Source organism: Trachemys scripta, chromosome 25, assembly GCF_013100865.1.
Source record: "Trachemys scripta elegans isolate TJP31775 chromosome 25, CAS_Tse_1.0, whole genome shotgun sequence".
In the NCBI taxonomy this organism is placed as follows: domain Eukaryota; kingdom Metazoa; phylum Chordata; order Testudines; family Emydidae; genus Trachemys; species Trachemys scripta.
This window is the reverse complement of record NC_048322.1, coordinates 2670440-2693437: the sequence shown is the minus strand read 5'-3', so window position 1 is coordinate 2693437 and position 22998 is coordinate 2670440. Positions and strand designations below refer to the sequence as shown.

General features: G+C 47.5%; 2 protein-coding genes across 2 annotated transcripts; both read right to left on the bottom strand.

Annotated features, from left to right (window-relative positions):
* Window positions 1-334: 334 nt before the first annotated feature.
* Window positions 335-2170, bottom strand: LOC117870057 (zinc finger protein 154-like). Its single transcript, XM_034757265.1, is given in 1 exon segment — window positions 335-2170. A coding segment is annotated over 1 exon segment (801 nt). The 5' UTR covers window positions 2114-2170; the 3' UTR covers window positions 335-1312.
* Window positions 2171-2250: 80 nt separating this feature from the next.
* Window positions 2251-8558, bottom strand: LOC117869926 (zinc finger protein 620-like). The gene is made up of 4 exons (XM_034757024.1): window positions 8535-8558; window positions 7722-7848; window positions 4171-4284; window positions 2251-2449 (listed from the first exon to the last, which is right to left on the bottom strand). Exons 1-4 carry the CDS (start codon window positions 8556-8558, stop codon window positions 2361-2363), a joined length of 354 nt encoding a protein of 117 aa, XP_034612915.1. The 3' UTR covers window positions 2251-2360.
* Between the last annotated feature and the right edge of the window lie 14440 nt (window positions 8559-22998).

Here is a 22998-nt window from a genome sequence, read left to right as displayed (position 1 = left end):
ACCACAGGGTGATGGGGGCCAATTTCAGGAACAAGAAGAACAGGAGTACTTGTGGCACCTTAGAGACTAACAAATTTATTAGAGCATAAGCTTTCGTGGACTACAGCCCACTTCTTCGGATGCATATAGAATGGAACATATATTGAGGATATATATATATATACACACATATATATACACACATATATCTCCTCAATATATGTTCCATTCTATATGCATCCGAAGAAGTGGGCTGTAGTCCACGAAAGCTTATGCTCTAATAAATTTGTTAGTGTCTAAGGTGCCACAAGTACTCCTGTTCTTCTTTTTGCGGATACAGACTAACACGGCTGCTACTCTGAAACCTGTCAAAAATTTCAGGAACGTTCCACTGCAGGTGAGCAACTATCCCCAGAACATACGGAGGGAGCCTTAAAGTATCTGCAAAGACATCCACACACCATTCCCAAGCATGGATGGCCAAGAACACGACCTCACCGGACACTTTGGGAAGTGAAGAAATATGAAGGGGTGAACTCTGCATGGCTCAGACACAAGGTAACAGTTCTGGGGTGATGGAGAAGGAGGGAATCTCTGAGTCTTCCCACCTCCTTGCAGTGTCACAGAGCCTGAAATGACACTTATTTCCCTGACATTGCTCCAGCTCTTCATTACATTTAAATATATTTTAAATGAGAAAAATAGTCAACAAAATAACTGCTGTTCCACACGATCCAGGGTAATGTGAGAACTGGGAATGAGACAATTTGTCCTCAGACTTGAACAATAACTTTGCACTGGAGGAAGAGTATAAATGTGAATCTCCAGGTCTGTTTAGACAAGGAAATGTGATGGTGTTTAGCTCAGATCAGGAGGAAATGTGCTAGATAACCCTACCCATTATCCATGGCCCATGTCTTTACTGCAAGAATAGCTGTCATTTTACATCAGGAAAGCAAACTCAAGCTAGCTAACTCCATGGAAACCACAGTGATGACGCCCAGGTAGATTTTACCTCAATGTAGGTGGTTGAAGACACCCCCTATCTCCCCCATCAGGGGTGATGGACATTCCTGGTAGAAAGGACACAGACTCCCATGACTCGCAGGACAATGGAGTTGATAGAAAGGACCACAGGATCCACCCCAAAGAAGGGCAGGCTTCAAAAGTGGGCAACTTATGTGTGGGAGCTGAGGGACTACAGTGTGCAAAAGATGCAAACATCTTAATGGTCACTACCTGGGAACTGTCAAAAGAATTAAAGAAAAAAAATCTTCTAACAGCTCTAGAGAAGGTTTTTATGAAGTTTATCTCCTCTATGGATTCTTTGATGCTACATAAGGCCTGAGCTCTGAGTGAAGCTTTTCCCACACTCGCAGCATTCATAGGGTCTCTGTCCTGTGTGGATTCTGTGATGTGTAATATGGGTTGAGCTCTGAGAGAAGCTTTTCCCACACTCACAGCATTCGAAGGATTTCTCTCCCATGTGGACTCTCTGATGAGAGATAAGGGAGGAGATGTCAGTGAAACTTTTCCCGCACTCACTGCATTCGTAGGGTCTCTCTCCTGTGTGGATCCTCTGATGTGTAGTAAGGTTTGAGCTTCGAGTGAAGCTTTTCCCACACTCGCAGCATTCATAAGGTCGCTCTCCCGTGTGGATTCTCTGATGAGAGATAAGGGCTGATCTCTGAGTGAAGCTTTTCCCGCACTCACAGCATTCGTAGGGTCGCTCTCCTGTGTGGATTCTCTGATGAGAGAGAAGGGCTGAGCGGTAATTGAAGCTTTTCCTGCACTCACCGCATTCATAGGGTCTCTCCCCCGTATGGATTCTCTGATGGGTAGAAAGGTCTGAGCTCTGAGTGAAGCTTTTCCCGCACTCCCAGAATTCATAGGGTCTGTCTCCTCTGTGTATTCACTGATGTCTAATAAGGGCTGAGGTATGATTGAAGCTTTTCTCACACTCACAGCATTCATACGGTCTCTCTTTTGTATGGATTATCTCATGTCAAATAAGGGCTGAGTGGTAATTGAAGTTTTTCCCACACTCACTGCATATATTCTCTCTCTTTTCCCTGAGGATTTTCTCCTGGGATGTACTTTCCTTGAGGTCCTTTTGAGTTTCCTGACAATTCATGGGTTCATCCGCTCTCTCCTCTGACAGGTTTCAGAGTAGCAGCCGTGTTAGTCTGTATCCGCAAAAAGAACAGGAGTACTTGTGGCACCTTAGAGACTAACAAATTTATTAGAGCATAAGCTTTCATGGGCTACTGCCCACTTCTTCGGATCTCCTCTGAGTGGTTTCCCTGCTCTCTCTCTGGTCTGTGGTAACTTTCACCAGCTTTTCCCAGCTCATGGTGCCTGGACACATTCCCTTTGGATCTTCACAGTAATGCCCCATGTGGTTCTACTAGCACCACATCTTCCTGGTGAGGATTCTGCTCCTCGTTCTCCCTCACCACCCCATCACCTGCTAGAATAGAAGAGAAATCTCAGAATTAGGGATGGAAAGGCAGAGAGCAAACCCAAGTAAGTGCTGGGGAGACAGAAAATAAACATCACGGATTGAATTCCCCCAAACTCTTCCCCATAGGGGAGAGCGGAGGGGATCAATTCTGCTCCACATCCAGGAACGGCCTTTAGGGTGGGCCATATGGGTGCCCCACCCAAGGGGGTGCCAGTCACAGGGTTTGGATTCCAACCTGACCTGCTGCCAAGAGGCTCACTGAGCTGATGAAGGCTGCATGGGAGGCAGACGAGCAGCAGCATGGGGGTGGGGGAGAGACCCGAGCTGCAGGGGGCCGTTGGACGACCAGATGTCGGAGCCAGGTGACTGCTCCAGAGCAGAGGGGCCCCTCCTCCGCCCTGCTCCACATGTGCAGCTGCTGCTGTTCCTGTCCCCACCACCCTCCATTCATCCTTGGAGTCGCCCCTGGCCACTCTCGACTGGGGGCATCCTCCTGACTGCTCTGCGGGGCGGAGGTGCTGATTGATGGTGGGGTTTCCTCCTTCCCCCCACCCATGTACCTGATTTCCACTACACTGGGGTAACGGGACAGGGGGAATCTGTGTGTGCTGCTGCCTCTCTGGGGCCAGAACTGCTGGCAGCTGCTTGTGTCTGAACAAGCCTAGTTCAGGCTCCTGACCCTCAGTGCTTCCTTAAAGAGACAACACACTCACTCACTCAGGCATACACACACACTCCTTCACACAGTCCCCCCAACACACACACACACACACACACACACACACACACACAGTCCTTCACCTCCTCCCCTCAACAACACACTCCTTCACACAGTCCCCTCAACACACCCACACAGTCCCCCCAACACACACACCAGGGCTCCCTGCATCCAGGTCACTTCCCCACCGGGGATCTGCTGAGGCATCAGGAGCTGCTGCTCTCCTGCCCTCCCCTTACTCAGCCCACAGGGAAAGTGACCTGGATGCAGGAAGCCCTGATGTTGCTCCTTGCTCCCCTCTCCCAGCCCCTCAGGGCTGTTCTGGGCGGAGGAGCGGCAGTCCAGTGGGGGAGCGAGCAGCAATGCCAGCTGCTTTGTGTATCCAGGTCAGATTTCCCACTTGGGTGCAGGAGGATGCAAGGGTTAGGGGCTCAGAAAGGGGCAGGAGTTGAGGTGCGGGGGGCAGGGGTTGGGGTTCAGGGGGTATACACCATGCAGGGGTTCAGGGTGCAGGAGGGAGGTGCAGAGGGTACGAGTGAAGGGGGCACAGTTCAGGGATTAGGGGCACAGGAGGGGGCAGGTGTTGGGAGGGGCAGAAGGGGAGAGGCAGGAGGGGGCAGAAGTTAGGAGTGAAGGGTTGCAGGAGGGGGAGCAGGAATTTGGAAAGAAGGGGGCACAGTGCAGGGGCAAGGGGGGAAGGGAGGGTGGGGAGCCTGGGGAGCCCATGGGGGACAGAGGGAATGGGGGGGTGCCATGCCCATGGGGGACAGGGGCACCAAAATGCAAGTTTGCCCAGGGTGCCATTTTCCCAAGGCCAGCCCTGTCCACATCCCATCCAAACACTCAGTAGGAAGGGAGGGAGCTCCAGCCAAGATGTCAATCATAATCTGTAGGAAGCCAGGAGTGAGATCTGCTGGGGACTATCCTAAGCTCACAAAGTCTTTGTGGGGAATCTCAGCTGTTTCTCTCAGGCACTTACAGTGTCTGGGTTGGTTTAATGTTTCCTCACCTGTGCAGGGACTTCTCAAGATCTCACTTTCCTCTGAACCCTGGAGATCCAGGATCCACGGCTCTTCCCCTCCTTCCAGCTGGGAGATCACATAGGATTTGGAAACTGGAAACCCTGCTCAAGGGAAAGAAAACAAGTGAGATCAGGTGAATTCATAGGCCATTTGTCATAAAAAAAAAATTCTATTAATTTAACCCCAGTCCATTTTAAACCAATAAAATCGCAGGGCCAGCTCCCCAGGTGCTCAAAGGTGCAGAACACTCTGCTTATGAGGGATTTAACTATTCACACCTTTGCAGGGAACACACACAGCCAGACACTCATTATCAAAGAGGCTCCTAAAACACAGAGAATGGAACTGCATGTCCCAGAAAGTGAAGACTCCAGACAGAGGGCAAGTCTCCCTGGCACTGCTTCTTGCTGACAGGGAGATCGAGAGACAATGAGAGGCCTGGGGAAGCTGGGAACAGTAAGCATGGGCTGGTGGGGTTCAGTGGAGTAAGGAACAGGAAGGGCAAGGCTATCACTGAATGCAGGATCTGAGCAGCATTAGATGTCAGGAAAGCACATACTGCAGCATTAGGGACTTTAGTGAGTCAGGTGTAAAGGGAGGGAGTATAAAAAACACTGTGTGTGAGGAAAGCTGGCAAATTAGATGGTGTAGTTCAGGAATCACAGACAAATTCTTCTGCCAAAGGAGAATGTGAAAAGTAAGAATCAGGCCATATGACTTCAGGAGGGACAGTTTTGAAGATCCAAAGAGCATGCAGGGAAGAGATTGCAGCTCTTGTAGGAGAGGATGGAAAAGGAAGCGTCTCCGTGGTTCATGGAGCCAATTAGTTCCTTTTATCATTCATTCATCATTCTTATGGTCATCTCATATGTTATTTCAAATGTAATCAATGTGTACTAAATAGATTTAAGTTGTAGGTATAGATAGAAGTAAGACAGGGAGAACCCTGCATGGATACAAAATTTGTATCCGCATCCAATCTGCGATCCACAAAAATGGTCCATGGATATCTGCAGATTTGCAGGGCTCTAGGTACAAAATTTATACCCGCAGCTGATCCACAAAAATGGTCCGCATTCTCCACCGGGAGATGTGATCAAAGCGAAGGGCTAAGGCAATGAATCGTAAAATCTTAAAATATAGGGCTGGAAGGGACCTCAAGAGGCCATCTACTCAATTCCCATAGCCCTGTGGCAGGATCAGGTATAAGTATGCCATAAGTTTGTCTGACCTGTTCTTAAAACCCTCCTGTGACAAGGATTCCACAACCTCTCTTTGTAATCTATTCCAGTACTTCCCTATCCTTATAGCTGGAAAGTTTTTTGTATTAGCCACCCTCAACCTCCCTTGCAGCAGATCAAGCCAATTACTTCTCCTCCTACCTTCAGTGGACATGACGAACAGTTAATCACCGTCCTCTTATAACAACCCTTGACATATTTGAAGAGTGTTCTCAGGTCCCCCCTCACTCTTTTCTCAAGACTAAACATGCCCAGGTCTTTCAGACTTCCCTCCTAGGTCATGTTTGAGGACCAGGAGGTAGCTTTTTCCTTCTGAATGGAGATACGTAAGGTGAGGTCAGTAAAAAGGATGTTGGGTAACTGACACAGGAAAGGATGAAAAGAGCTCTAGTTGCACAGATGGATAGGAAAGGCCAGATGTTAGGGAAGTTACGGAAAAAGAAAATGCAAGGTGTAGGCACAGCCTGGATAGGAGGCCCCAGAGGGAGCTCCGGGACAAAGGTATTGCACCGTTATGGGCCTGAATGACAGGCAGGACAATGGTGCTGTTTGCGGTGGTAGAGAAAGAAGGTGGGGGGAGGGTTTGGGGAAAATATTAAGAGCTTTGTTTCAGCTATTGCTCTTTAGCTGATGGCTAGACATCAATTTGGAGATGAGAGAGAGAGATAGGCTGAGATTTCAGTTGGGACAGAAGAAGACAGATCAGGAACAGAGAGGTAGACTGTGAGTTAGGAGCACAGAGATGGTAGTTGAATGTATGTGTGCAGATGAGATTACCCAGAAATAAGGTGCAGAGGAAGAAAAGAAGGGGACCAAGGACAGAGCCCGGTGGAACCCAAACAGAAGGTTGCAATGGGGGTGAGCCAGATCATTCTAAGGACACTCTAATGCAGTGATTGGAGAAGGAGGAGGATGTGACTCATCATGGACCTCTTGATGCCACCTGGCAGAGGGCACAGGGTGCCTAATGTTTTACTAGGATCCCACAGACCAGGTACACACATATTAGTTAATCTAAAGATGGCACGTCAGGTGTCTGTCGAGGAACTAATTAGGTAGGTCTTAGGTAGCTCTTAAAAGCTTTGCCAGTCCAGCGCTGTTGTTTAATGCTGTGAAAAAGTGCACACACACATGCGCACACACACACACCATCCAACATAGCTCTGCTGGCAAAAGCTCAATTATAGACACAGCTATAGTGGCAAAAACATCTATTTTTTTAAAACAGAAAACTAAATGCTCATAAGCTACATTAATGCAGAGTTAAGGTTGCCCAGTGCTGCCTCCTGCCTTGCACTGTATAGACAGTGACTAAACTTAAACCTCTGCAAACCAGGAAATGAGAAGTTAATGTAAACGCCACCCCTCCAATGCAATGTTAACTTTCCCCCAACCCTTAACCTTGCAGCTGGCAAGAACCACTGATATTGGTTCTGTGTGGGCAGTGCAAAGGTTAACAAACTGCCACAGGAACTCAGGTATTCAGCTCAATGGAGCAGTAATGGGATGAATTCTATGGTCTGTGTTATAAAGGACGTCAGAGTAGATGACCTAATAGTCACATCTGGCCTTAAAATCTATGAACCTATAATCCATACAAGGAAAGACTAAGAGAATGTGCCATTGTTTGTGTTGTGTTCACAGATGGGAATCCCAACATTTATCGGCATGCCGACCAGCTGTGTGCACTGTGCCAGCTGCAGCTGTAACTGGATGATGGAGGGATTGGTTGGAGCAGTTGGGCAGAGCTGTGACTGTGCTATACAGAGAGGCGCATGTGAAACTTGGGGGGCCAATTCTGCCTCATTTCCGTGCTGAGTGTTGTAGGCTTTGTCAGCAAAGGTGTCCAAGGGTGTGTTCTTGCCATGGGGATTGTCAGCACTCTGGTGGTATATGTTCAAGTGATCTGTGAGGCTTAGTGAGGGGTAAGTGAAGGCAGTGACTCAAGAGGAAAACTCAGGTTGAGGGCAAAGGGGTGGTAACACTTTGCAAGTCTCAGATGATCTGTGTGCAGGAGGTTCAGTACTGGAGAGCAGGCCAGCGGGAGGAAGCTTCTGTTTGCTATGACAGAGATGAGCCTGAATATTATCTTAGCAAAGAGAAGTTGTTAGACTTTCTGCTGTACTGCTCTGTTCCCAGAGCGTTCTGTAACAGGGGAGGGGAGAGGGCTAGTGTGTGTATCATTCGCACGTCAGGATGTTGTTGAAACAGGGCAGAGTAGAGGTGGCATTGTTGGGTGGCGTGAACCTTAACTCTGCATTTCCTCTTCTAAGAACTGAGAGGATGGGAATCCTTACCCAGCGAGGTCACATTCTCATAGTTCTCCTGCATGACATCTCTGTAGAGGACTCTCTGAGCGGGGTCCAGCAGAGCCCATTCCCCCTTGGTGAAATACACAGCCACCTCCTCGAAGGTCACCAGCCCCTGAAAGAGCAAGAGTTCCCCACTTAGAACCTGCTGCCCCAGTCACAGCCCCACTATTCATGGGGGGAAATGAGCCAATCAAATGGATACTCTGAGACAGAGATAGTCAGCAGAGTCCTATCCCCATACTGTTGAGAGCAGCCAGGAGGCATCTGGGTGAGGGGAGAAAGAGTGAGCCCCTTGTGTCTCCCAGCTGATCCATTTCACACATACTAGCAGAGGTTGATACAGGAGATGGAGCCCCCAGTAGGGTCCATGCAGAGTCCTATGGTAGGAATCCCAACACCGTCTCCACTGCCAGCAGCTAGATGTGAGGGGCTGGGATATCTTCCCTATGCCTTCCTACATCTTTCCATGTCACACCACCCTCTGGCTAGGAGGTTGAGGGTTCAGCACTGGAAGTCTGGTCAGTTTTCCCAGCCCTGCCCAGAGGGTTGCTTTGTCTGTTTCCTGTTTCACAAATTAGGGAATTTTCTGTCCCAACACCCAAGCATTTGTTTTGAGGATCTAGGCCCACGTTAAACAAGTCCCAGCAGGTTTGTCACACTATGTCCCCCTCCTTTTTCTCACCCAGAGTATTTCCTGCTCCCTCAAGAGCTATCTCCCCAGAAGTTGCCACCTCTTCAGTATTTACTGCCCCTCTCCCTCCAGCAGGAACCAACCAGCAACCCCCCAATAACCCCTACCTGAGCTGGTTCCACTGCCGCCATTTCTCTTCCCTGTCCGTTGGGGGGACGGGATAAGCTGTAGCGAGATGCATCATTCTGCAGCCTGGCAGGGCGAGAAGGGCAGCTGTGGAGGTTTCAGAACTGGCTTTAGTTCATTCCGCCAGGCTCTTTCCCTGCAGGCAGAGATTGCAGATTCTGCCATGCTGTGAACATGCTCAGTCCCCATAATGCAGCACAGACCTTGCCCCTGTCCCCCAGCAACCAGGGCTAAACCCACCAAGACATTTTCAAACCCTCACAGGAACAGAGTGTGAATTAAACATTGGAAAAGACCAGAACCAAAGGAGCCTCTTTGGGGGGATTTCCCCTGCCACTGTTCCCAGGGCAGCTCACTCCTGCAGCAGGGGGAACAGGGAGAGGTTTTTCCTCTCTCTGCTCCTCACCTTGTTCACAGGAAAGTGACCTTGTGCAGAGATGCTGCAGTGAGTGTGCCTGGGTGGGTCAGAGAGCCAGAAATCTGCCCCCACCTTCTATCTTCTCCTCACACCCTCTTCCATCTCTTCCTCCTCTTTCCTAGCACCCTACCTGCCTGGATGGGATATGTGGTCACCATCCCATTCTTGGGGGCTTTCTGTCACCCGTGGCTGTCCCCGTTCTGCACGTGCGGGGAAGGGGGTACCAGTCAGGAAGACCTGCTTTAGCCACACAAGTTACTGGACACAACAGAGAACCAGTGGGAGCAGGTCAGACTCGCTGATAGAAGGATCTGTTCTGGCCTTAATGATGGCAGCAGCTCTGGGCACCGCACACCCGGGGAGCAGAGATGGGGGCGGGCACTGTGCAGAGTCAGTTACCTGCCCAGCCCCAAGGTCTCAGTCACCTGGAGTCTCAGTTCAGGAGTTGCAATCAACAGAGTCCAGGGCGGTTTCTAGCCAGAGAAGGTCCCCCCCCGGACGGGCACGGAGGGATTAATGACGGTTTCTCCCCAGCACAGACCCCGCTGGAGGAGCAGCAGCTGCTAAGCTCCCAGGTCACAACGGGGGCAGCAGCGTCTGGTCTCTCAGGAGCTGCCCAGGGTCTGATGCTCTCGGTTCTTTGTTCTCCCAGCTCCTGCCTCCTTCCTCCCAGCACCCACTGCTCCAGCCCCTTCCTGTGCCCTGCAAACCCCACCCGGGCTGCAGCGCTCGCTGGGCTGCCTGCAGTGGCTGGGACTCGCCCCCCAGGACAGCCCCGGGCTCTGCTGAGCCGGGCCCCCCAGGGAATGGAGAGAGAGCGCGGGGAGGGAGCGCTGGGGGCGGGCAGGGAAGTGACTCTGCACAAGCGGCCCCTCCTCAGCCCATCTCTGCACCCCTGCGTCAGTGGCTCCCAGCGCTGCTGGCCTCACTGACACCCCCTGGCTCTGGCTCCCCTCAGAAGGGGCCGATCCAGCTCCAGGAGAGCACGTGCCCCCGGGGAACGGGAACGGGATCAAGCCAGAGGGGGAAGGGAGCAGACCAGGAGTTCTCAGACTGCGGGTTACTGTCCCCAGTTACATGGGGGGTCACAAGCCCACCTAGCTCTGCAGGCAGCAGCAGTGCAAAAGTGAGGGTAGCAATGGAGCACAAAGTCTGCTGTGAAAAGTGATATTGACAGATGTCTTCCACCCCAGTATTAAACAGTAACTATTAAAAAAATATTTTCTGCTTATAACAATAATTCAATTAAAGTGTGTTTTAGGCTTAATATAAAAGTAGCGAGAAAAGGTAAATTCATTTTAAAGAATAGATGAAAGAATAAATTAAGCATTTAAAATCAGGTTAAATACAAGAATTGTGTTTTGAATTAATAAGGGGGGTCACACTCAGAGGCTTGCTTTGTGCAAGGGGTCACTGTCACGGACTCACAGATCATGCCCACTCTTGGCCCCATGCGGTCCGTAGGGGAACCCCCTTGAGTGGGACAGCCTTTCTCAGGGGTCCACTCTATCGCAGGGGTTAAGCCCAGAGGTGAGCTGGAGCTGGTTCCCATGAGGGAACTGGTTCTAAAAGAGCTTTTAAATTTAACAAAAGCTCCAGCCTTCCCTTCCCCCAGCTCACCTCGCTCCGCCTCCACCCCCTCCCCTGAATGCTCCCTCCCCCTTCTCCTGTTCACGCAGGAAGCCTGGGAGGGCTGAGAAGGAAGCAGCGGCTTCCCACAGGTGAGCTGGGGTGGGGGCTCCAGGCGCCACGTGGCCTGGCCCGGCTCAGCTCTGGCCTGGCCTTGGCCCTGCGGTACAGCCCCGGCCCCAACTCCAACTCCGGTCAGGCGGCATGGCTCTTGCATGGCCCCGACTCCAGCCAGGCAGCGCGGCTACAGCCCCGGCCGAGCAGTGGGGCCCTGGCCCAGCGCCCCCAGTCTGGCCCCCACCTCCAAGCCACGCAGTAAGGGAGCAGAGAGGGGGTGTTGGATAGAGGGCAGGGGAGTTCGGGGGGGGTGGATTAGGGTTGGGGCAGCCAGAGGGCAGGAAACAGGGGGATTGAAATGGGGCAAGAGTCCTGGGGTGGCAGTCAGGAAGGAGCAGGGGTTGGATGGGGCAGTCGGGGGCAGTCAGGGATAGGGGTTCCAGGGGCAGACAGGGGACAGTGAGAAGGGGTGTTTGGATGGGGCAGGGGTCCCGGGGGGCATCAGGAATGAGAGGAGGGGTTGGATGGGGTGGCAGGGGGCAGTCAGGGGACAGCGAAGCGGGGTGGATGGGGCAGGAGTCCTGGGGGGTGTCAAGGAACATGGGGGGTTGGATGGGGCAGGAGTCCCGGGGGGCAGGGGAGGGAACCGGTTGTTAATATTTTGGAAGCTCATGACTGGTTAAGTCCCTCCACCTCCTGGAGCCATACCTCTCTGAGCCTTAGCACACCTGTTTCTTGCCCTGGGCCCCCTCAGGGAGTCCACTCGCTCTGGACCCCCAGGGCCTCCACTCCCAAAGGGAATAATGCAACCCTGTTCTCTAGACTGCAGTGACACTCAGCCAGCATAAAACCGAAGGGTTTATCGAGTGTTTGAACACAGCATAGGAAACTCTCTGGGCCCTCAGGCCTGGCCTCCCTCAGCACAGCATATCCAAGTCTCCCCTGTATCTAGATGGGCTCTGCATGCTCTCCCTCTCCAGCCCAGAGCCCCCCTGCTTCCCAGCTGGGCATCTGATATCACCTCCCCCAAGCCCCGCCTCTGTCCATTGTCTTGTCTCCAGGTAAAGAGGGTTGCCTGGGCCTCCTCTCTTCTGTCCTGTGGCCCCCTCTGGCTGGAAACGTCTGGTTAGGTCACCGGAGTCCTCTCTTTGCAACCCATTGTCCTCCCACTGGCTAGAACCAGCTGCAACTCCTGAGCTGGGCCTCTGGGTCACCAGGTCACCACTCGGTGGGGTATCCATTCTCCAGGCCATTGGCTGGGGTCCCAAGTTCCCTCACTGGTCCTCTGTAACAATAAACTTCCTCTCCCATCACCTCGTTAACCAGTAACACTCAGGGAAACTGAGTCCCAACCCCCTGCATGCAAACCATTGGAAAAAACAAGAAAATCCCCCACTTCGTCACATCCAGGAAATACCACACTGCTCTTCCACAAAAAGATGCCCTACTGCAGAAGAAACCATGTGACTGGAGCCATAGCTAAGGCTACGATTTAATCCTGGGTATTTTTAGTAAAAGTCAAGGACAGCTCATGGGCAAGAAACAAAAAATCATGGCCCCCAACCTATACCATAAATACCCCTGATTGAATCTTGGGGCGGGGGGGTGGAAGCCCAGGGGGCCCACAGCACCACCTGCTAGGTCGGGAGGGGGAAAGCCCCAAAGAGCCCACTGTGCCACTGGGGAGGGGGAAGCCCTAGGGACCCACTGCCACTCTGGCCACGGCTGGGGCGGGGGGAACCCTGTGATGCCTGTGGGGTAGGGCTCTGCTCAGGGTTTATTCCTTTCTTTAATTGCTGTGGAAGTGTAAACAGCGAGATAATTTGCTCCTCTTTTCTATGCAGAACAAATAAAGGTAGGCTGAATTATTTCCAGGGTTGAAAGTAATAAAACACCATCAAGCAGTGGATGGTTTTGATCCATCAACTTCTGGGTTATGGACCCAGTATGTTTCTGCTGCATGATGTGATACTTGCAGGATCTATTCATAGGGCATCCGAGTTTGGCTGAATAGATTTTACTCCTGAGGGGTTTCTGCACCAAAAAATAAAATAAAATACAAATTCTGTGCACAATATTGTAAAATTCTACAAATTTTATTTGTCAATAAATAAATGTGGAGGCTCCAGCATGGCAGTGGGGAGCACAGGCTACTGGATGCATGGAGATGGGAGATCACCCTGCAGCCCCCTCCCCCAGAACATGAACTCAGTGGTGAGGCTGCATCTCTCTGCTGCCTACTCCAGGGTCCAAAATGACATGTCTGTGTAGTTGGGGAGGGGTGCATGACCACCCTTGTGGCTTCCCTTTGCTTCCCCATAAGAAAGTCATTTTTTTCTGCAGGGAAACAAATAACTCTGTGGGGGACATGAATTCTGTGCTTGTGTAGTAGTGCAGAATTTCCAAAGGAGTAAGATTTGAATCTTTCAGATGGCTTGTTTTAGTTGCAGAGTATTAATCAGGCTGCCTCTGCTCAGGAACTGTACTGCTCCTCCAGGAAAAAAAAAAGACCCCGCTGCAGAAGAAACCATGTGATGGGAGTCATAGCACATCTCTCGCCTTACAGGAGTGGACTCTGTGGGATAAGGCTCTGCTGGGGCTTTATTCCTTCCTTTAATCATTGTGGAAGGGTAAACAGTGAGAGAATTTGTTCTTCTTTTCTATGCGGAACAAATGAAGGCAGGCTGAATTATTTCCAGGGTTGTAATAAAACACAAGCTAGCAGAGAATGGTTTTAATCCATTGACCTCTGGGTTATGGGCCCAGCACACTTCCACTGCACCACTCTGCTATCAGGGGGAAGGGGGCTTCTTGCAGGATCTATTCACAGTGCAGCTCACAAGCTGTGCACTGGAGAGTTGTGCCCATGGGATTTAGACACTTTAGAGGAAGGTCTCCTTAGTCTAATGATTCAGCAAAACCAGCCCCTTCCCCTGCTTTTCTCCTGGTAAGATCCAGCCAGTCTCCTACCCCCCCCTCCACCTGGAGGGGGGGTGTTCCTCGATTCCCTGAGTGTCACAAACACCCTGCGAGGGGCCAGGTGGGGCAGGGGCAGGGCCAGGCCCGGGGAGGAGCCGCCTCTTCCTGCCCCCCCAGCTGCTCCAGCCCTGCAGCCCATGGGGCAGCGTGGAGCGGGCAGTGCCCAGGTGGGCGGCGGAGACACGTGTGGGGTGGACACGCTCCTGACGGTGTAGTGTATTAAATTGCTCTCCATAGGAATGTGCTACTTATGGTGTACTGAGCATGCTCAGTACATCTGCTGACACAACTGCCCTTCACCTTGCCCTTATTAGCCATAAGATTCTGCAGACTGCTTTTGAGAGCTGACTGAATTTCAGGCCTAGTGTCAAAACTTTGTTTTGAGGCAATCCACCAATGGGGATTGCATTTTTGCAACGGTAATTTTTCCTCTTAGTGTTTTTCTGCATGCCATTGTGTACAACTTGATTCTGAAATGTTCAGTAAAGGCAGTATACTATCTCCTATAATGTTGAGGATGGATTCAGGCAAAGAGATCATAGAATATCAGGGTTGGAAGGGACCTCAGGAGATCATCTAGTCCAACCCCCTAAATATATGGAGGTATACCTATCTCAGAACTGGAAGGGACCCTGAAAGGTCATTAAGTACAGCCCCTTGCCTTCACTAGCAGGACTAAGTACTGATTTTGCCCCAGATCCCTAAGTAGCCCCCTTAAGGGCTGAACTCATAACCCTAGGTTTAGCAGGCCAAGGCTCAAACCACTGAGCTATTCCTCCCTCTTACTGAGTGTAATGTCTTTCTCCCTGGAAAAAAATCTATTGTAATTTTTGCAGAAAATTAGAACTGCCATCATGGGTCAGACCAATAGTCTGCCTAATCTAGTATCCTGTCTTGTGACAGTGGCCAATGCCAGGTGCTTCTAAGGGAATGATCAGACCAGGCAATGACTCAGTGAACCATCCCATTGTCCACTCCCAGCATCTGGCAGTCAAGGGACAGATTAGGGACATGCAGAGCATGGGCCTGCATTCCTGATTATCTTGGCTAATAGCCAATGTACTTATCCTGAGGGACTGATCTAATTCTTTGTTCAACCCATTCATAGTTTTGCTTTTCAAAATGTAATGAACACACACCTACAACCCCCAAGATACCTTTACAACCACAAGAATTCTAAAATCATGAGTTATTCACCCTCGAGTCAAGAAATTTTAATAAATAAATGATATCTTTTATTTATGAGCCTCTTTGTTCCTGTGCCTGTAGGGTGCAGTAAAACCAGTTCCAATGCCTTGAGCCTAAACACCTGAATGAATCTTAGTCTACCCTCATACTGTTCCTGTTACCTCTCCCAAACATTTCATAGACCTAAGGCCATATCTACACGTTAAGTGTGGGTTAACTCAAGTTATGTCAGCATAGAGTCACTACCGTTACTATTTCAAGTATCAGGGGGTAGCCGTGTTAGTTTGTATCCACAAAAACAACAAGGAGTCCGGTGGCACCTTATCTGTTAGTCTTTAAGGTGCCACCGGACTTCTTCTTGTTTTTACGGTTACTATGTCACTTATGTGCATGCCTCCTGGACTCCTTGTCTCAGCAATCAGGGTACTCACCGGAAGCACTTGTATAGATTCAGAGTGAGGTGCACCATGAATAGATATCCCACTGTATTTTGGGAAACTTTGGTTTGGCAGTGTATGCTGGGTACCAAACAGGTCAGACGGGATGGTTGTGACCATGGGATCCAACTTCTTATAATTCATTGTTAACTATCCACTAGTTTCATATGTATCCCATACATAAACGTATACAGAATGTTTACACTTTTTTTCTAAATCCACAAACATGCCTGGCCCACCTCACTGTCTGCCATCTCACACAGACTCATGGAGCTTGCATGGCTCTGCACTATTGTCATGAGCGTTTGCACCCAAAGGTGCTGTCATAACTATAAAGGGAAGGGTAACAGCTGTCCTGTGTACAGTACTATAAAATCCCTCCTGGCCAGAGACTCCAAAATCCTTTTCCCTGTAAAGGGTTAAGAAGCTCAGGTAACCTGGCTGGCATCTGACCAAAGGACCAATAAGGGACAAGATACTTTCAAATCTTGGTGGGGGGAGGCTTTTGTTTGTGTTCTTTGTTTGGGAGTGTGTTCGCTCTCGGGACTGAGAGGGACCAGACATCAATCCAGGTTCTCCACATCTTTCTAAACAAGTCTCTCCTATTTCAAACTTGTAAGTAAATAGCCAGGCAAGGCGTGTTAGTTTTCCTTTGTTTTCTCAACTTGTAAATGTACCTTTTACTAGAGTGTTTATCTTTGTTTGCTGTACTTTGAACCCAAAACTAGAGGGGAGTCCTCTGAGCTCTTTAAGTTTGATTACCCTGTAAGGTTAATTTCCATACTGATTTTACAGAGATGATTTTTACCTTTTTCTTTAATTAAAAGCCTTCTTTTTAAGAACCTGATTGATTTTTCCTTGTTTTAGATCCAAGGGGGTTGGATCTGTATTCACCAGGAGTTGGTGGGAGGAAGGAGGGGGAATGGTTAATTTCTCCTTGTTTTAGATCCCAGGGGGGTTGGAACTGTATTCACCAGGAGTTGGTATGAGGAAGGAGGGGAATGGTTAATTTCTCCTTGTTTTAAGATCCAAGGGGTTTGGATCTGTATTCACCAGGGAATTGGTGAAAGGTTTCTCAAGGCTTCCCAGGGAGGGAATGGTGGCAGCGGGACCAGAGCTAAGCTGGTAGTTAAGCTTAGAAGTTTTCATGCAGGCCCCTACATTTGTACCCTAAAGTTCAAAGTGGGGATACAGCCTTGACATGGTGGCAGGGGTGGGATCATTTTAAACCCAAAAGCCAGTAAGATTTTTTTTCCTTCTAGCTGCTTGAAAAGCAGAGCTGGAGATAGATGCATATCTTATCTCTCCTAGCCTGAAGGCAGAGGTGTTAAGTTTTTTTAACAAGGTCCTTTGTTAAGAGAAGTGTTCAAATGAGCAAACAAATGACAGGGTAAAAGGAATTTACAAGCTGAATTGTTTTTTTTTCTTTTTACATCCTCGGGAGTAGCTAGTTAGAAAGTCTCTGTTAACTCAGCAGCAGCCAGAGCTGAGAGCTTCCCAGTTTCAGTCAACTGCAGAGGGGGTGACCCAGCACAAGAAAACAGAAAAATAAATACCAAAAAAGTAGCTAAAAAAATAGAACTGGCCAAACTAGAAGCAAAAAAAAATTAAAAAAACCATCAAAAACTGCTTCAATTAACAAAACTCAAAACAAAGCAAAAGCCAAAAAGGAGGCCCACAAAAAAAAATGAAGCTAAAAAAAAAAAAGAAGAAAAAAAACAAACAAACTGAAAGTAGCAAAGGCTAAGCAGGATGCACCAGCCAATCCTAACAACCCCCCTCCAGGTACCACTTCCCATCCCAGAAAATTCCCCACCTACAAGGCAGGAGATGATAACTGGCCCACCTCACTGTCTGCCATCTCACACAGACTCATGGAGCTTGCATGGCTCTGCACTATTGTCATGAGCGTTTGCACCCAAAGGTGCATACTCCTTTACTATTTGCAGAGCAGCAAACATACATGTGGGGTGTGACATTATACTCTACATTCTTTATAAAAATATGCTTATGATATGGATATGACATAGCTAATATATACTTTATACACTATGGCTGATGTGGGGTATCATTGCAAAACTTAAGACCTATTGACTGTATTTATCCAACCTGTATGCATGTAACATTTGTATCTGAGGCTAGAAATATTGACCATGTCTCTGTATTTCAAATGTGCTCTGTTGGATGAGGCCAGACAATGTTAGTGGCTTATTGAAGGAATGCACAAAGACAAAGAATTACCCCAGGAACCGTGTGCAATAGGAACCTCTGAATGATAGTGCTATACAATGGGGACTACTTGACCAAGATCAGATACCTCTACACAGTGGGTGCTGTTTGACCCAGGTCACAGCACAAGAGCCTTCCAGAAACTGGGGGGGGGGGGGGGAGAAAGAAAAGGTGGACAATGACAGTTTACAAGAACAACCGGAAACACCTGAGGTACAAAGACTGAACAGTGAGAAGTGCTTGTCCCAGCAATCTGGATGATGGGAAGACAGACACTTCAGCTCAGCATACTGAGAACAAGAAGGATCTGACATTATCAACCACTGAAGAATAATCCAGGTGTGTATAATATATCTTGTGTCCCCATTATGCAGGCATAGACCTTTTTCTCACTGCTAATAACACTAATGAAAACAACACAAGACAAGTTAAGTTTTAACAGTGAAGACAAAGGCTAAAGAAAATGTCTCAAAAATTAAATGAGTGCGCAATGAGGTGACATGTGAGTACCACAGTTCTGAGTGTAATTTTTGTGGTGATATCTCTTTGCTCCTTATGTGTTTGAAACAGTGACAGAAGTGGAAGTTTGTATAAAGCACAATGGTAGATTTTCTGCCTATGAGCTTACTTTCCAAAGGAATTAAGTATTTCATATACTATTTATAATGTTTTTCACTACTCTCAATGTTTTGTGTGCGTTCAATGTTGTTGTTTTTTATTAATAGACTGTATGACCTACTATGCAGTGGAAAGGGACTAATAAAGATTTCTTTTTAAATGTTCAGACTTTCATTAAGGTTTTTCATGCAATAGCCATGAAATTCCACTTGCAAAATGTTTTTTAAACAGTCCTGAAAATATAGGAATGTGGGGTTGGGTCTCTCTTCTCCAAAAATGTGTTTGATATCAAGTGTTTGTCTAATGGGTATTTTGAGGATGGCGACTAAGCATCTTGTCATACAGCGAAAGTGTCACTTAAGATTTCTTGAGTAATAAACATGTACATACGGCTTTGACACTGGCCCTAAACCATGGTGGATTTGATTTAAATTTAAATAATAATTTAAATCATTACTCAGGAAGACTCAATTTAATCATGGTTTTCTAGATGAAAGTGCATTCTTGTTGATTGTTATAGCCTTAATACATATTCTTCACAACTCAGAGTTAGATATAAATTTCATTTCTAGAAGGTACACACTATACCTTTTTAAACAGTGATTTATTTAGAAAACTTTTAAGAGTAGTTTTACAGCTATATCAGAAAATGAATTTGTGACATTCTATACCTTGCAAGAGTGTACCCCTGTTCCTCATTTTCATATAACACTGCTCTACAGCCAAAATGCTTCTGAAATAAATGTAGTCAAACTTTACTAATTCAGGGTCACTGAGAACGAAAATGATGCTTAAAATTGTTGATTGGCTCTAGTTTTCAAGATATGCTATTGGGTCAGTATATACGAGCCTTGACGTGGGAATGGCAGAGGATAAGTGATTTATAAAGGGAAGGGATCTCAATTTAAACCAGAAATGACTAAAATACATCTTTGACTGGATCTATGAATAAATCTATGACTGGGTTTGGACAGTACTTGCTTTTTAGGCAAAACAATGAATGATGCAATCTGAAGCTGGTATTGCGTCATACATGATATGAATTGCATCATGTTATTCCTAGAAGTCATGGATGATGCAATCATAACGAAGCTTACATCACTCTGCTGAACAAATTGCCCTATATCAGCTCTAGAAATCATACAGTGTTGTGCTCTCTTATTTGTCAGTGTTTGATTTTGCAAAGGGACACATTTCTGTTTAGCCAAAGTGAGCAGAGATGCCTCGTACATGTGTGAACAGTGCTGATAACTTCTGCTATGTTTGTGGTCAAGTGACTTTTGCATCACAAAAGCGCAGTAAAACTACTATGGTTAAGAAAGCCTATCATCTTTATTTTGGCTGCAAAATTGGAGATCAGCACAAGAGGTGGGCCCCACAAATATGTTGCAACACTTGTGCAACCAATCTTCACCAGTGGTTGAACAGGAAAAGGAAATCTATGCCTTTTGCAGTGCCAATGATTTGGAGAGAGCCAACAGATCATACCAGCAATTGTTACTTCTGCATGGTGCCTCCAGTTGGGAAAGGTGTGTCAAAGAAGAAAAAGTGGACTGTGCATTATCCAAACATTCCATCAGCTATACGCCCAGTACCCCACAGAGAAAGACTGCCGGTTCCTGATGCACCAGAATCATTCTCACTTGAGTCAGACGAGGAAGAGGAAGAGGATGAAACTTATGGTCCTGAACCATCAATGTCACAGGACCCACATTTTCTCCCATCCTCCTCCTCTGAACCACACCTCATAACACAAGGTGAACTGAACGACCTTGTCGGGGATTTGGAACTACCCAAGAGTAAGGCTGAGCTGTTGGGCTCCAGACTACAGCAGTGGAATCTCCTGGCAGGTGATGTTAGGGTTTCCATGTTCCATGACCGTCAAAAGGATCTTGTCCCATTCTTCTTCATGGAAGGTGATCTTGTAGCCTGCAACAACATCGATGGTGTGATGGCAGCCCTCAACATTGTTCACGATCCAGATGAGTGGAGACTGTTCATTGATTCATCGAAGACGAGTCTTAAAGCTGTTTTACTGCATAATGGCAATGTTTTGCCATCAATTCCAGTTGGTCATGCAGTCCATATGAAGGAAATCTATGACAACATGAAACAACTTTTGAGGTGCATAAACTATGACCAACATCAGTGGCAGCTTTGTGGCAATTTGAAGGTTGTTGCTCTCTTGCTTGGTCTGCAGACTGGATACACAAAGTATTGCTGTTTTCTCTGTGAATAGGATAGTCGTGCAAGAGATTCCCACTACATCAAGAAAGATTGGCCACTCTGACAGTCATTGGAGCCTGGGAGGAAAAGTGTTCAGCATCCACCACTTGTTGAATCAAGGAAGATTTTGTTACCACCCTTACACATCAAGCTGGGTCTGATGAAGAACTTTGTCAAGGCCATTGACAAAACACAAGCAGCTTTCAAGTACCTCCATGGAAAATTTCCAAGGTTAAGTGAAGCTAAGATAAAGGAAGGTGTCTTTGTTGGTCCTCAGATTCGTGAACTTCTTTGAGATGATGCATTTGACCATGCACTGCGTGGCAAGGAAAGGACGGCATGGAAAGCCTTCCAGTTAGTGGCAATAAATTTTCTCGGAAACAACAAGGCAGACAACTACAGGTTGTTGGTGGAGAACCTCCTCAAGGCATACAAAGGCCTTGGTTGCAACATGTCACTAAAGATACATTTTTTGCACTTTCATCTAGATTTTTTTCCACCGAACTGCGGAGCAGTGAGCGACGAGCACGGCAAGCGATTTCACCAGGACATTGCAACAATGGAGAAACGCTATCAGGGCAAATGGAGCCCATCAATGCTTGCAGACTATTGCTGGACAGTGACAAGAAATGCTCCATTTAATGAATACAAGAGACAAGCCAAGAAGCGCCGAGTAGACACTGAATAGGACTAAACTATGTCCATAATAGTTTTTTGTCTTTTGTTTCATAATACATTTTATTTATATAATGCTTTTGCTGATTTTTAAAGTGATACATAAACAGGACAGGTGAAATATTATCATGTAAAGCAACCAGAAACACATGAAAAGACCTAATTTTACAATTTATGATTAAAACTCTACTATCTACACAATATACATAGACATAAAATGTAAAAACTTAAATATCTTAGTAACAGTAGCCAATCGGTTGTTTTAATTGTCATATTTGAATTCAGCACATCAAAATACATAATAAATAGAATATTTTATCTCTGAAGCAGACAACTTCTCAAAAATTGTAGACCAGTGTAATCTGCCCCATGAAGGGGCTAGAAAATGTTTATTTTGTTTTTCAGATACTTTATGGGCAAGCTGGTGCCAGTGAAAGAACAACCCAGAACACCATGGATCCACTGTCACAACAAAAAATTGTGTTCTGTGTTGTTTGTCTTATTACTGTTATTTTGGTGGATATTGTAAATTCTTCAGGCATGACACCCCCTTTTCATTGGACTTGTCGTGCTGCCTCTTTTGGGACCAAGGGAAAATGTACCCTAATTAAACCTCTTCCACCCCCTACTCTGCCACCTCCCTCCAAATTGTCTGGGACACACCCATCCCCATGGTGGTCTACCCGCATCCAGAGACCAGTGGTTCTTAATGCAACTGGTTTACAAATGATTATCACCCTGTTCCCCACTGACTGGTATCTCAATACAACATTTGCTATCTATTCTCAGTTTACCAAAGTAGGTGAAAGAATGTTGCTATGAGTAATTTCAAACTCATTTGAATTGGATGGATGGGAATTACACAAGAACATCTGAAAATGGCAAGCCCTCACAAACTGCCTCTGGGAAGATTGAAACTGGCTGCATGAAGCTGACTCAGTGGCCCGAATCCAATGCTTGGAACTTGCCCTTGGGCTACTAGATCGGGGGGCGGGGGGGGTTATAACAGGGATTTGCACTTAGCTCAACCAACCGTTTGTTTGGAAATGTTACTCTAACCCTCAATCAGGGTTGGAAGAGACCTCAGGATGTCATCTAGTCCTAACCCCTGCTCAAAGCAGGACCAACACCAAGTAAATCATCCCAGACAGGGCTTTGTCAAACCAGGCCTTAAAAACCTCTAAGGATGGAGATTCCACCACCTCCCTAGGTAACCCATTCCAGTTCTTCACCGCCTTCCTAGGAAAATAGTGTTTCCTAATATCCAACCTACACCTCCCCTTCTGCAACTTCAGACCATTACTCCTTATTCTGTCATCTGGTACCACTGAGAACAGTCTAGATCCATCCTCTTTGGAACCCCCTTTCAGGTAGTTGAAAGCTGCTCTCAAACCCCCCTCATTCTTCTCTTCTGCAGACTAAATAATCCCAGTTCCCTCAGCCTTTCCTCGTAAGTCACCTACCCCCTAATCACTTTTGTTGCCCTCCTCTAGACTCTCTCCAATTTGTTTCTGTAGTGGGGGGAGGGGGGCGAAAACTGGACGCAATGCTCCAGAAGTGGCCTCACCAGTGCCGAATAGAGGGGAATAATCACTTCCCTTGATCTGCTTACAATGCTCCTACTAATCCAGCCCAATAAGACCAGTTACCCATATTGAATGCAGACACAGCGATATTTGCTAAATTGGTTACTGTCCATTTAGTAGGTTATTTCCTACTTAGTCATAAATAATGAAGATGCTCTAAGCAGATGGGAGAGAGCTGTCCCGCCAGTGTAGTTAATCTATCTCCCCGAGAGGTGGTAGCTATGTCACTGGGGGGAAGCTATGTTGGTGGGTGTGCAATCTCTGGTGTCTACAAATATATATAAAGTTTAATCAAACCCCATTTTTAAAACCACTGTGGTCTGGGAATAGAAAAGGAGCTCTCTGAGGCAGGGCCTGTCTTTCAAAATCCTTAAGATCACTGACTTACCTACATCCATATCAT

Bases quoted from the DNA above. Each gene is read 5' to 3' on its own strand.
- LOC117869926 (XM_034757024.1), bottom strand. From the start codon at position 8,558: ATGGCGGCAGTGGAACCAGCTCAG. The intron at 4,285-7,721 runs GTAAGGATTCCC...TCCCTTGAGCAG, and splicing joins TGAGAATGTGACCTCGCTGG to GGTTTCCAGTTTCCAAATCC. The intron at 2,450-4,170 runs GTGAGGAAACAT...CTTCTATTCTAG, and splicing joins CTTGAGAAGTCCCTGCACAG to CAGGTGATGGGGTGGTGAGG.